We start from the raw sequence: 15,087 nt of genomic DNA on the forward strand, positions 1-15,087 counted from the left end.
CTGAAACTGGACCCCTTCCTTACACCTTATACAAAAATTAACTCAAGATGGATTAAAGACATAAACGGAAGACCTAAAACCATAAAAACCCTAGAAGAAAACCTAGGCAATACCATTTAGGACAGAGGCATGGGCAAAGACTTCATGACTAAACCACCAAAAGCAATGACAACAAAAGCCAAAATTGACAATGGGATCTAATTAAACTAAAGAGTTTCTACACAGCAAAAGAAACTATCATCAGAGTAAACAGGCAACCTATAGAATGGGAGAACATTTTTGCAATCCATCCATCTGACAAAGGCTAATATTCAGAATCTACAAGGAACTTAAACAAATTTACAAGAAAAAAAACCTCATCAAAAAGTGGGTGAAGGATATGAACAGACACTTCTCAAAAGAAGACATTTATGCGGCCAACAAACATACGAATAAAAGCTCAACATCACTGGTCATTAAAGAAATGCAAATCAAAACCACAATGAGATACCATCTCATGCCAGTTAGAATGGTGATCATTAAAAAGTCAGTCAACAACAGACACTGGAGAGGATGTGCAGAAATAGGAATGCTTTTACACTGTTGCTGGGAGTATAAATTAGTTCAACCATTGTGGAAGACAGTGTGGCGATTCCTCAAGGATCTAGAACCAGAAATACCATTTGACCCAGCAATCACATTACTGGGTATATACCGAAAGCATTATAAATCATTCTACCATAAAGACACATGCACACATATGTTTACTGCAGCACTATTCACAATAGCAAAGACTTGGAACCAACCCAAATGTCCACCAATGATAGACTGGATACAGAAAATGTGGCACATATACACCATGGAATACTATGCAGCCATAAAAAAGGATGAGTTCATGTCCTTTGCAGGGACCTGGATGAAGTTGGAAATCATCATTCTCAGCAAACTAACACAGGAACAGAAAACCAAGCACCACATGTTTTCACTCATAATTGGCAGTTGAATAATAAGAATACATGGACACACAGGGAGGGGAATATCACACACTAGGGCCTGTTGTGGGATGGGGGAGCTGGGGGAGGGATAGCATTAGGAGAAATATCTAATGTAGATGACGAGTTGATGAGTGCAGCAAACCACCATGGCACATGTATACGTATGTAACAAACCTGCATGTTCTGCACATGTATCCCAGAACTTAAAGTATAATTTAAAAAAATTAAAAAAATAGAAAATGGTTGCTACCAGGGAAGGGGAAAATGAAAGCAGAAAATAGCCCAAGATCGCTGCTTTTTATTATAAACCTTGTAGAACTCTATAGACCACCTGACCTCCCAAATCAGCACAAAACTGCCATAACTTCAACCTTCCAAAATACATTCTCATTTTAGAAAGATGGAAACCACAGAATATGTGAAGAAATAACACAGAGCAACACCACTCAAAGATAATCATGTTAAATATTTTGGTATAACTGGATATTTTTTTCTAGGCATATTTTCAACAACTGACTTCATATCTGGCATGTAAATTGGTATCCTGAATTCATTTATAAAAACACTCAAACTAAATAAGAGGAAAAGATCATTTGCTGGAAAAAGAAAGCCAACCTCTCCCAACTCATAACACAGCAATTCAGTATGCATATTCTATTGAAAAGAAATCAATAACATTTTCACGCAAAAAAAAGGTAGAACAAAATGTGTAATCTCTTTCAACAAACAGCAGCATATTAATTAAGAGTCCAGGTGCTAGAACAGTCTACCTGGGCTCAAATTCCAACTCTACTGTTTTTGTGGTTGTGTGATGGGCACTATTATAACCTCCACAAACCTCAGTTTCTCTAAATGTAAAATAAAAATAATAATGGTACCTACCTCCTAATATTTCTATGAGGAGTACCTGTTCAACAGTAAGCAAATAACCCAGCATGTCGTAAATGCTCAGTAAACATTAGCATTGCAATTATTATGATTAATAACTATCTAATGGGTGAGACACAACAAAAATATGTAAGACCAGTGGAATAAACAAAGGGATTTAACAAAGCCAAACGCAAAGGGTCACCAGTGTGAGAGGAAGGACAGGACAGAAGCCTCTCCTTTCTGATATTTGACACTAAAATTTATTTGTCAAATAAGCGAATCATGGATGCACTTTAAATTCCAAGCTGAGGAGTTTCCGAGCAATTTTAGTGACCTCATCCAGTAAGAGAGAGTTGCATGGAGAGGGTAACAGCTATTCAGGGTGATTTGGCTAATGGAAACTGTCAAAATGACAGTGCAGTGGGTCACACTCTAGAGTACAGGTCTTGCACAATAGGACACTCTTCAAAAATGTGGATTCATTAGGTTTTGAAATACAGTTGACCCTTAAACAACACAGGTTTAACGACACGGGTCCACTTATATTCACAAATTCAATCAAACACACAGTATTCACAGAATGTAAAACCTGCATATAGGGAGGGCCAGCGCTTCCTATGCAAGGGTTCTGCAAGGCCAACTATGGGACTTGAGTGTTCATGAATTGGTGTCCTGGGACCAATTCCCTGCGTATACTGAGGGACAAGTCTACTGCGTCCTGGGTCCCTGGTACAGGGAGAATAAGAGTCAGAATGCTTTGAAAAGAAATCTTGGGAGCCAAAGAAGTGCTCACATATAACACAGGCCTGTAGCGAATGAGAGAGTCCTTCAGGGCATTCCAATTTCAGTGAAGAAATGATTATTTTGGGATGGGGTGAGAGGAGACAGGAAGATCATCCCTTCTTGTTGCGGAGTAAACATTCTAGGAAAAAAAAGAGATTTGCCCAGGACTTGTGTCACTTGATCTTCCTGTGAAATATAAACACATTAAGAAATGAAACAACAAATGTCAGGCCAAATGCCCTTTATTTTCTTAGTCCTTCCCCTAGGAAGATATATAAACTGAAAGGCAAGGGTGGGGATAGATGTGAAGAAGTCACAGGTAACTAAGAGAGCTCTAGCCTAAAAACGTAATAATTATCTGTAATAATTATCTGCTTTTAGTTCTGCTACTAATTAGCTGCACAATCACACTTCATCACTGCGGCGGTTTTCTGGTGTGTAATTTGGGGATATAACAACTGTTCTACCTACCTTAACAAGTATCATGAAAGAGATAATGAATGGGATAATGCTTTCATCAGTCCAAGCCCAGTCAGGTGACAGATACTACATCAGTTTTTTGTTATTTTTCAGTAGAGAGAATAGTTGACTAGCAATAACAAATTATTAATTATGTTACAGAAAAGGCCAAAAAGACATTAAAGTGGCATGGAGATAGCTGGGCATAGAGGTACACGACTGTAGTGCCAGCTACTTAGGAGGCTGAGATGGGAGAATCACTGGAGCACAGTTTGAAGCTGCAGTGAGCTGTGATCGCACCACTGCACTCCAGCCTGGGCAAAAGAGTAAGATCCCATCTCAAAAACAAAAACAAAAAGTACCACAGAGGAATAAACCAGAGACAGCAGCTTGGCATGGTTGTGTCCATACCAAGATTTCCCCACGCAAATCTCAGCTTGAATTGTAGTTTCCATAACAATTGTAATCCCCATGTGTCATGGGAGTGGGAGAGAACTGAATCATGGGAGTAGTTTCCCTCACACTATTCTCATGACAGTAAGTTCTCATGAGATCTGATGGTTTTATAAGAGGCCCCCCACTTTGCTCAGTTCTCATTCTTCTCCCTGCTGCCATGTAAAGAAGGATGTGTTTGCTTTCCTTTCTGCCATGACTGTCAGTTTCCTGAGGACTCCCCAGCCATGCTGAACTGTGAGTCAATTAAACCTCTTTCCTTTATAAATTATCCAGTCTTGGGTATATCCTTATAGCAGCATAAGAACAGACTAATATACAGCTACACCAAGGCTAAAGGAACAAAAGGAAGTGGATGGAATTACCAGAACTTTGAGGTTTAAAGGGGAGCACCCAGAGAGCTGATCCTTGGGTCTCTGAGGAGGAGGTCCTGTTGAGCTGATACTAGTGTCTCTGAGTTTGAGGGCAGGGCAGCCCTCTGGGGTGTGATCCCTGGTCAGCTGATACTGGCATCTCTGAGGTAAGGGCACAATAAAGGTGCTTCTGCAAATTTTAGAACAACTGCAAACTAGATTCACCTACTGCTACTGCAAAAAATGGCTGCTGCCAGGGTTAAGCAGGGAGGCTGGGGTGAGGCTGACAGAATAGGAAGCAGGATGGAAGGGCCAAGTCTCTTCAAAAAGACTCACTTGAGGGGAATGGTAAGAGCTCTTTAAATAGAATCAGTTATTCACTTTCTCCCCTCTGTGTCTTTGTTTTGCTGAAATGTGCATAATACTCAACAGAAAGACTAAAATGAAAAGGAAGAACATACTAAGTACTGTTGAAGATGGAGAACCAGAACTCTCATGGGTGGCTAATGGGAATGAACACTGAATAACCCTTTGTGAAGAAGATGGTTTGGTAACATATACTAAAGCCTAACATACACTGGACCCTGTTACCCAGAGAGTGCACTCCTGCATGCACACATCTTGTATGATTCCATTTATAAAGTCTTCAGTAAGAAACGAATATGATCAATGCTCTTAGCCGTCAGGAAGGTGGTTACTCTTGGGGTTGGAGAGTGAGGTAGCAGCAAGAGGGAGACTTCTGGCATGCTCCGCTTCCTTATCTGGGTGCTGCTTCCATGGGTGTAATAAATTCATAAAAATTCATCGGGTTGTACACTTTTATATATGTAGACTTTGATGTGATTATGTAATATTTTAATAACCGTTAAAGGTAACACCATTCCGCTTCTGGGCATATACCCAAAAGAGTAGAAAGCAAGAACTCAAAGAGACATTTGCACACTCATGTTCATGGCAGCATTATTCACAAAAGCCGAAAGATGGAAGCAACTCAAGTGTCCCTCAGTGGATGGATGGATAAGCAGTTTCTATATACAAATGTGGAGTTTTATTCAGCCTGAAAAAAGAAGGAAATTCAAACACATGCTACAACATGAATGAACCTTGAAGATATAATGTGAAGTAAAATAAACCAGTCTCACAAAAGGACAAATACTACATGATTCCATGAGGTGCTTAGAGTAATCAAACTCTCAGAGACACAGAGTAGAATAATGGTTGCCAGGGACCAAGGAGGGAGGAATGGGGAGTTATTGTTTGACAGATAAGAGTTTCAGTTTCACGTGAGTTCTGTGGATGGGTGATGGTGATAGTAGCACAAGGTGAATGTAGTTAACGTACACTTTAAAATTAGTAAGTTTTATGTTATCTGTAACACAAATTAAAATTTTAATTTTTAATTTAAAAAAAAGTGATTCTAATATATACCTTCCAAGTAAATGCATGCATCGTAATGAAGTTATTAACTTACCTCTGGAAGACATTCCAGCATGTTCACACCTCTTCTCTTATTGGGCTACTGTTAACTCTACCTTTTTAATCTTGTGCACAAGAAGTGAAAAAATCAAGAATGGACTCTCCAAGCAGTAAGAGGAGATGCATAAGACCACTTTACATGGAACCTTTCACTAACAAAATGCTTTAACATCCTCCTTCCCGTTTACACTCACTACACCCCCCTGCAAGAAAGGCAGGTCAGAGATATCTGTTACCCTCACCTTACAGCTGGAGAAACTGACTGAAAAAGAAAAAACCAAAAAATCACAGCCAACGGAAGAAACAAATTTTCTTTTACCAAATTCAAGCTGTAAGACATCCTTACGATGTCTTACGTAAGTGCATGAGTAGATTTAAAAAGCAAATTCAATTTACAAATTAGTTTTGTGCTTCTATTGCTCCCATAATAAAATGCGTAATGTTACACAGATCTTTTTTATATTTTGAAAAACAATTTCACTGTTTGACTTGAAAACAGTTTATTTAATTTATACAAATAACTACTAAATACAAAAAGTAGATTAAAACAAAATAGTTATTTTTTTCTGGCAGAGTTTAAATGCACATAATGGATAATTCTGAAGAAAATGCATTTTCCCCGTAGCGTTCAGGACTAAAATTCTACTGAAATCTTTGCTTCTAAATCAGTAATATATTCGGTGGTGTCACGTGGGTAATGGCTAAATACGTTCTGCATATGAACTGAAAAAAAGTTACAGTCTACACACATACAAATGTGAAGCACTTAAAATGTGAATTTAACTGATAATAAAAGAAAATGTCCATTTTAGAGTATAGTGTTAAAAACATTTCGGTAATAAAATCATAAGACCACATAAAAATAAGCTTTAACATATGCACGAAGCAGTTTTGTAAAAACTACCAAGTGCACAAGTAATAAATAATTTGCAAAGTTGTGTATAAACAATTCCTAATGTTCGGCATCATTGTAAACATCAGCACATGTGTAAAATGCAGCAAAGTCTGACATTACATTTTGTTTTGCCAAATTGAATTCCTATTATCCAAAGACAGACCAGTGGAGTACGCAGCCAACATTTTGGCAAGTTGGGTCTTTAAAATTAAGAGTAACAGTGCAAGTAAGGAATGCAAAGAATTCCTAGTGCAATAAAGAAGAGAAGCACAGGCAATATTGCTGATTAAAAATTCACCACCTCCTTGAGTTTCCCGTGGGGAGTGTCTAGGAGACTTGTGAAAGCTATGCAAAGCCACTGTCTTAATGCCCAGATCTCTTTTAGGATTTCTCTGTGTTCCTCCAGTCCCTACCTTTGCAACAGTGTCTGTCCAACATTAGTCTCTGCAGTGTGAACAGTTCGTGAAATGCCCAGTTCACAGTCATCGAGCGAGGTTAGGGTGGTTTTGATGTCTCCCCAACACATGGCTGGGTACGATGTCTGCCTTGTCAAAGCAGCCATTTGGGGAGGGAGACAGATGGATTCTGTTCTGGCAACCAGTCAGGCCAGCATTAGGTCCCAGCTGGACAATGACAACAATGTCAAATCTTCCTTCTTGACACTATGAAAATGTCAACAGTCAGTTTTCAATTTGTCGAGGGAATTATCAATTTTGGTCAAAGTCTTTTTGATACGCAGTGCTGTGAGTCTTGCGGATGGATTTTGATACCAGCATTCTTTCATTAGCTTGGCCAGAGAGGTTAATGTCTGAGGAGAGAAAGAACAAACACCACAATGACAAACTGGCTTTTTAGTGGCCCTGGAAGCTGGGCTGATATCATGTCAACTGTTCTGAAGAACTCGCAGGTCTTGTGAAATTAGAGTTATGTTACTGTCATCTTCTTTAAACAAATATTCAAGCTTTAACCACTGATAAAGAGGCTACTCGTAGAGTTTCATGAACTCTGTCCTTTGGACTCTTAATGCTACCAATTTACTTTATCAGGCAAACGACATAGGCCAGATTGGACCCCTTAATGATTTTATGGGTGCTAAAGGCAGCAATACTAACCTAGAGATAATCCTGAAATTTCCAAACAGGGTCATTTCTCATTGTTTTATATCTACTACTACTTATGAGTAGCAATACAGGATCTTCAGCATTCAGCAGCTTGTGTTTGGGATTTCAGATATGCAGAGATGGAAAGGAGGTTAAAAGCTTCACTTAAAGTCTCTTGGTTTACATATGAAACTGCAGTCTTAGGGCTAGTAGCGGTAGTCATGACTCTCCCAATTCTTGGAGCTGCCCATTCATAGAAATTCTTACAAATATTGTCATTCACTAGCAACCCCTATCAGATATGGCTTCTTCGAGAATGGGAGTATTTGTCTGAGCTTCCTCTACTAGATCTAAACCCTTCTACATAAAATAGGAAGAGAAAACAACAGATACACAGGACAGATCACTCAGATGCTATACCAGTTGAAACTCAAAAGGAAACAAATAGCAAACAATGGAAAAGAGCTCTAAAACTGAGAAACTGGCATTCTTACCGGGTCTGAGAACCATCTGTTGGGTATGTTTGGCCTTTGTTGATCCACACAGACTACTTTCCTCATATCTTCAAAACTTGGGTCATTGGGAACCACGTCGTAGAACGGTGGCTTGTAATCCTCCACTATACCTGCACACAAGGACAAGAATTGTGTTGGGTTAGCAAGAGAGTACAGGATCCCCCAAGATTTCATTGATGGGTGTCACAGGTTATAATGTGACAGAAGAAAATACTAATCACCTTCCTCATACCTCAGGGCAGTTCTGGAAGCTAAAGGTAGGTCCTAAAACAGGCAGAGAAAAAGGCAATAAATATACACCCTGCAGGGTATTGGAAGAAGGATAATTGTTAGAAGGAAATACGTGAAAACTTCTCATGTAATCATAACTATTAGCAAAATTCTCCCACAGTGTATATTAACAGCCCTGTAATGCCCAACAGGGCACTGAAGACATAGAACAAAAATTCCTTTGGTGATCAGAAACACCCAAGCCACCTGGGGAAAGCACATGAATCTAGTGGCTTCCAACCATAAATAGAAATAAAAAGTTGTCCACAAACCAGAGCTAGGGAGTAATAAACCAAGACCATCATCAAAATACCCCTTTTTTGTTATAAAAATATTTTGTTAAGAAAAACATTGTTATACATTAATCTCTTCCATTAGGAGGGATGCAAATAATATAATAGGAAATACTCATTTCCTCATTAATTCATTCTACATGTACTGAGTACCCGCTAACTGCCAGGCACAGCTGTCTGACTGATGGTTCTATTATTTAAAATCATACTGAAGGCATAAAATAAAATGTAAAGAGGATAGCCACGTGGGAAGGCAGAGGAAAAGAGGGATAAATAATGAGCTCTTCCTCTGCCCAAAAGCAAATGTGAAAAGTAGCTAATTTCAGCTTCTGCCCCTGCATGATTTCCAGTGGCCTGGAAACCTTTTCTTTTCCAGCAGAATTATATCAACTCCTTAAACAGAAAAATGTTTAACTTCATTATATGGAATTAGAAAATGGATTCTTCCCCTTCATAGACATAAAACCAAGACATCTATTATTTCTTTTCCCTCAACAAAGGGTTCAAACAATGAGGTAATAACTTGGTTTACTGCTCTCTTTTCTTCCTCCGGGTCTTTCTTCTATTCCTAAACACCTAAAAAGTTGTTGGAGGGGACAGAAGGAGACAGTGAGGAAAGTTGTAATTCAGTTGTTCTAGTTCCTAGAAGCCACCTGAAAAGCTTCAATTCCCTTTTCATTTATCATAGAAATTACTAACAGTGGGAATCCATTCTTACAAATTCCATACAAATACAAACCATTTATGCAAAACATTAGCTATGATAAAGAGCATCTTTTCAAGAAATACTATACATCTTTTTAAAACTTCACAAATTTGGCTAAATAAAGGTTTATATTTGAGATGGAAACTAGTCTAAATTATATTTTTTAAAAATCTAGGCTGGGTGTGGTGGTTCATGCCTGTAATCTCAGCACTTAGGGAGGCCAAGGCGGGTGGACCACTTGATGTCAGGGTTTGAGACAAGCCTGGGCAACATGGCAAGACCCTGTCTCTACTAAAAGTACAAAAAGTAGCTGGGTGTAGTGGCGCATGCCTGTAGTTCCAGCTAACTCAGGAGGCTGAGGCACAAGATTCGCTTGAACCCGAGAGGTGGATGTTGCAATGAGCCAAGGTCACACCACTGCACTCCAGCCTGGGTGACAGAGTGAGATTCTGTCTCCCAAGAAAAAAAACAAAACAAAAAACTAGTTAATTCCAAATAGCTTACCCACCTTGTGTAACTGCATTTGAAATGCATATCAGTCAGTGGATTAAAACCTTCCTGGCAAATCATAAACAGGTCATATTGGGTATAAACTGCTACTCTCAGAAGTCTTGGAACACCTCATCTTAGAGGCCCTTCTTCTCCTGTAAGAATCCCAGGAAGCATTCAAACAAATATCTTTTAATTATTTTCAGTACTAACAGACACCATCTAAAATACAGCTGAACATGGACCCAGAGAGATATTTTATATGTTTTCTAGGGTCACAAGAATTTACAGAAAACAGTAACACATGTGCCCTTCACCATCTCTCAATTTTTCTGAAAGACAGTATATTTAATAGCCTACCTTAATATTTAAATATCTAGCATAACAGCCATCTATTTGGAGTAATTTACCTGTTGAGCTTAGGAAGGGTTATGTGAAAGTGAACAGTAACACAAAGTTGAAGTTTTCTATAAATGCAAAAGAAAACAAAGCATGGCTGGATTTTTAAAACATGAGATCTGGTGATACCAAACAATGAATTTCACTATACAAAGCTGAAATTTACCCTTGTGTTTCCGTTTCCCATGTTTTAATTTTATTAAATGTCCCCATGTTTTAATAAAAGGAGTCAAGTATTTTTAAAAGACCATTTAATTGATTATCCCTGGGACTTAGTCAAGCCTCTTTTTCCTCAATCATTGGCCAACTGTTGATTGTTTTCACCTGACGCTGGCCATGCTTCTCCAAAATAAAATAAACCTGGGATTAAGCTCGAACAGTCACTAGGAACTCCCTCTGATCAAGGAAAGCAATAAATCAGTTGAAAGTGCATTACTACTATGGTGGGATGCCGTATTAAATGCTGAGAGTGATAAAAATATAAGACATGCTCTTGTTTTCCAAGGAAATCAAAATCTAGTGGAAAAGCAGGACAAATCTCTCATTTTTTTTTCCCTTAGACAATGGAAATCTTGTCAAAAAGAACCTCAAAATATGTTTTTCACCCATTTATTTTATATCTTGAAAGGCAAAACTATATTAGAAATTCTCATTCTACTTTCACTTTGAGATCCTAAATTCTCAATGATCATTTTGATTAGCTGTGTGTGCCCGAGACTGTGCTTGGCAGGAGGGATAAAAAAAAAATTAAAAAAAACAGTGGCTCATGCCTGTAATTCCAGCACTTTGGGAGGCCGAGGTGGGTGGATCACAAGGTCAAGAAATCAAGACCATCCTGGCAATATGGTGAAACCCTGTCTCTACTAAAAACACAAAAATTAGCTGGGTGTGGTGGCATGCGTCTGTAGTCCAGGCTACTCAGGAGGCTGAGGCAGGAGAATCGCTTGAACCTGGGAGGCGGAGGTTGCAGTGAGCAGAGATAATGCCACTGCACTCCAGCCTAGTGACAAAGATTCTGTCTCCAAAAAAAAAAAAAAAAAGAAAGAAAAGAAAAAGATGCAGTGTTGGTGATGAGAATAATGAGAAAGGTGAAAGAAAAAAAATTACAGACTAGCTATAGAGGGAAGATCACAGAGAAGAGGGTGGAGAGGGACAGTGGCACTTGGCAGTGCTCACAGGAGAAAACACCTCCATGGTATCCCAAGTCCCCATATATAAACTGGGTGCCGTGGAAGCACGGGTAAGCTTTCCAGGAGGGAAGTGGGGCATGGGCAGAATGGAAAGATCAAGAGTTTGCAAGGCAGAAAAGATGACAGGGAAGAGAAACCCCCACGGAGTGGGTGCATTCCAGGCAGAGGGAGGCTATGGGGCAAGGACAAGAACTGACAAACCATCCTCTGATGTTGGAGAGATGGAGAGAAGTTCTCTGGGGCTGAAATGGGTGCATGTGGTGGCAGGAGAGCCGGGGGAGAAGAAGGAGACAGGAGGTGAGGCCAGGCTGTGAGGTGATGCATGTTGTCAAGGTAGGAAATAACTGATTTACAACAGTGCCTCATTTCTGCCAGAAAGTGATAATCAGCGAAGCCAGGCAAAAAAGTGAACTCTAAGTCCTTTAGAGGCAGCACCCAAGAAGTTACTGCCAAATCGTGAGCCAGCAAAGAGCACAGCATGAATTCAGGCAAGTAACTAAAAATACAAAGCATTTCAAGTGCCAAATGAGCAGTACAAACAACAAACGACACAGGAAGGCAGGGGAAGAGGCGCTCTTAAATGGTGGCCAGGGACGGAACAGACTGAGCCAGGCCTCGCCTCCCATGTAAGGCGGCCAGCGTGACTCAAAGGGCCACGAGAAAGAAATCAAAAACGTTATTCATAACCTACTCCCCCACAACTTTTGACAGGGGTGTCTGATTTATACAATAGTTTTTTCCTGGGCATATGTCTAGGTGAAAGTTTTCTCTTTTCTGGGGTAAGCCTATCTTCATCAACCAATATCCCTCCCATTGGTTTGCTATATGGCTCTGAGTAAACCCCTTAGGTGCCAGGCCTTAGTTTTCCAATACTTTTAAAGCACACATCACAAAGCCAACGTGCAGATCAAATATGTCCTAGATATGCACTTCAAAAAGCATGAAACACCAGTGGCCTCACAAATGTCCAGAAACAAGTCCTTCCTCAAGATCTTGCCCCCGAGGTCCTGAACTAGACACCCACTTTCTTTCCACTTGACAGCTGCATGTGGGACACACGGGTTTCTCTACGTCGGTCCTTCCCTGCCAACCTCCACCCTATCCCACTGCCCTCAGTGAGATCTGTAGGAGAAAGTTGAGAAAGGAGCTCACCATGCCCCTCCTCTGCGTGTATTCCATCAGTGCTGTCCATGGGAGCCCACTCCTTTCCCACTAAAGTCCATTCCCCACCACTGTCCTTCACATACGTGGACATCAGCCACACCAGAATTACTTGTAGTTCCATCAATAGGGCACCTTTATGGGATCCTTCAGCTCTACCTTTTGTCTGACATACCAATTGTCACCGTGGTCAAGTTTTATTTCTCATTCCCACCTGCATCACATCCTCCCAAGCTTGTCCAACTATGTTCTTATTCAGTCCACGGATGACTCAGTTCATGCTTCTCACCTTCTAAGAAGACTGTTCCATCCTGCTACCACAACGCAGGGGCCTAAATGAAGTTCAGTGCCCTCACCCCCATACTCCGTCACCTTCCTATATACCTCAACCGCAGTGGCTTGATCTATTTATTTATAATAATTTGACTCTTCAACAAGAATGTAAGCACCTTTTAATCAGATATTCTGGGGGTTACTTTGCTCAAGTGCTTGAGTCTAACACACATCTAGTGTATTACAGATACTAAATACACAAATACATGTTGATTATATATGTCCACAATCCTTTTTCAAAACTCTCAAGGTTAGATGCATTTGCCAAATTTGGAACTTCTAACATTTTATAAAGGTAATAGCATACCCTACATTTTATGTGACATCCCCTCCAACTTGGGTAGTCACATCAGATATCCAGGTAATGAGGACAGACTCTCTGGCATGTATATCCATACAGAGAGCTATTTTTAACAATTAACTCCTACAGAAGTGCTGAAATCCTTCAGAGAACAGAACATTAGAAGTACACTATTTTCGAGAGGGAAAAAAAGAAAATGGCCCATATCTGGCATCTGAGAGGACTATAAGTGAATAGTGTTTCCTTCAGGTGTGGCACGTGAGAAAATTTGGTATGGTTCATGGACTAAACTTCTTCATTTCATTAGTTACACATTTATTTTCATAGTTACCTTCCATTTTATGCCATGTGATACTGGTTTTCCATTTCCAGCAGTGATAATAATTTCCTTTCAAAACAAAATTAACTTCAAAAAGAGCCAATTTGAAGGAAAAGATTCTGTAAATGATGGTACAAAGTAGCATCTGGATATGGAAAAAAAATGATGAGGGTAGTAGGAATGAATGAATGGATGAATCTTGGGAAACACTGAGTTCACAGAAAGGCATCATTCTTCCTGGTGAGACATGATTCAAAAAGGTATATCCAATATTTGTGTTACTTCACCTAACAGACCTCACAAGAGGGCTTTGAGATATTTCTCACCCTATGGCACAGATAAAATACGACTGATGAATAAATGGATGAGGTTGTTCCTGGCAGAGGGGATGACAGCCCGAGTTCTGGCCCCTCGGCCCTGCCGCACTGCCAGAGGGTTATGAGAATCAGTACCTCAGGCATTCCTGTAACTCATGGCAGGCACTTCTTCCTGAAAGCAGGAGTTGGAAAGACAGCCTTGTCCCATGCTGGGTAAAGTACATGCTGTGACAGCTGTGTCCTGCCCCTCTAGCCCATTGTAATTCATGGGCTTATGGAACCATGTACATTACTCAAAGTCCAAACTAACTGCATTCTCAGGAATCTGTTAAAATTATAAAATTAATTTCTATTGTTGGAATTCTCATCGATGTAGCAAAAGTAAATGGTTTATAGATTACTGTGTAGTTGGACCCTACTAAAAACATGTGTCAATATTACTGTAAATTGCCAAAGGAGAGGGCAAAAAGCCTAGAGACGCTGCATGGCTATTCCCTGAGTTAAACTATGAACAAGACAGCCTTAGAGCTTGCATACCTCCAAAACCGAGACAGAGAGGAGTACCACAAGAGTTCCAAACATTTGGTAGCTCTGAAGGAAGGCTTCTTCAGAAAAATGTATCATTCACTGAATGTTGTAGCTGTTATAAGGCTTATGATACAGATATTTGTCTTGGTGGAAGACTGCTTTTAGAGGTGTGTCAAGGAAAAGAGACTACTAGTCAGTAAACAGCAGCCAATAAACTTTTGCAGCCTTCAATTTATTTTGTCATGAGGTTAGCTGACCACTCTCCTCTGTTTTGGATCTCTAAATCAGGGATATGAAATTCCAGGAAGTCAGGGGGAAAATAATTCTTCCCTCCCACTCTAACTCCATATTCCTGCCCCCAGTCACATCCTAAATGTTAAAACCAAAACAAAAAAAAAAACAAACAAACAAAACTGAAATTAATGAATATGAAAAATTGGCCCTAATATGATTCATCCTCTTATGCAAACCTTAATACACACAAAAGTAGGTAATTAACGTCATGAAACATGTTGAATATTGAGTTGCTGACAAAAATAAGAGTTGTCATGGTTTCCATACACAAGCCCCATTGCACTTAGGAGCAGAAGCACACAAGCAGCTCCCTGGCTGGCTCAAAGATTCATTAGAAGAGGTTCTTTTTTCAAAGTAAGTGCACCAAATATAAGCTTATTCTAACAAGTATGTCCTAGCCCCCACCCCATAAAAGGCGCAGCTTGGCCAGCAAGGATTTTTCTATGAGATACAAGTGGTTTTTGACACATTTTAACCCTGGATTCCATCATAAAATAACCAAAGCCAGTAATAGTGAAACAAGAATATGTCCACAGAGCCTTCCTGTGGGCAGTGAAGAGGGGAAACAAATGTAGCAGGGCCAAGAGGTAGCAAAACAAGAGGCAGAAG

At 39.8% G+C, this 15,087-nt stretch overlaps 1 protein-coding gene across 9 annotated transcripts in view; it reads right to left on the minus strand.

Moving 5' to 3' along the window:
* Positions 1 to 5,851: 5,851 nt before the first annotated feature.
* The window catches only part of ACVR1 (activin A receptor type 1), a 140,846-nt gene continuing 131,610 nt past the window's right edge, over positions 5,852 to 15,087 (minus strand). For all 9 annotated transcript variants that reach the window (XM_015432226.3, XM_005573233.4, XM_045367103.2 and 6 more), the window contains 2 exons: positions 7,858 to 7,988; positions 5,852 to 7,071 (listed from right to left, as the gene is read on the minus strand). In XM_015432226.3, the coding sequence (XP_015287712.1) occupies positions 6,937 to 7,071; positions 7,858 to 7,988 (266 nt within the window). In that variant the 3' untranslated portion in view covers positions 5,852 to 6,936. The remainder of the gene's footprint in view (positions 7,072 to 7,857; positions 7,989 to 15,087) is intronic.

Source organism: Macaca fascicularis, chromosome 12 (assembly GCF_037993035.2).
Source record: "Macaca fascicularis isolate 582-1 chromosome 12, T2T-MFA8v1.1".
Taxonomy (NCBI): Eukaryota; Metazoa; Chordata; class Mammalia; order Primates; family Cercopithecidae; genus Macaca; species Macaca fascicularis.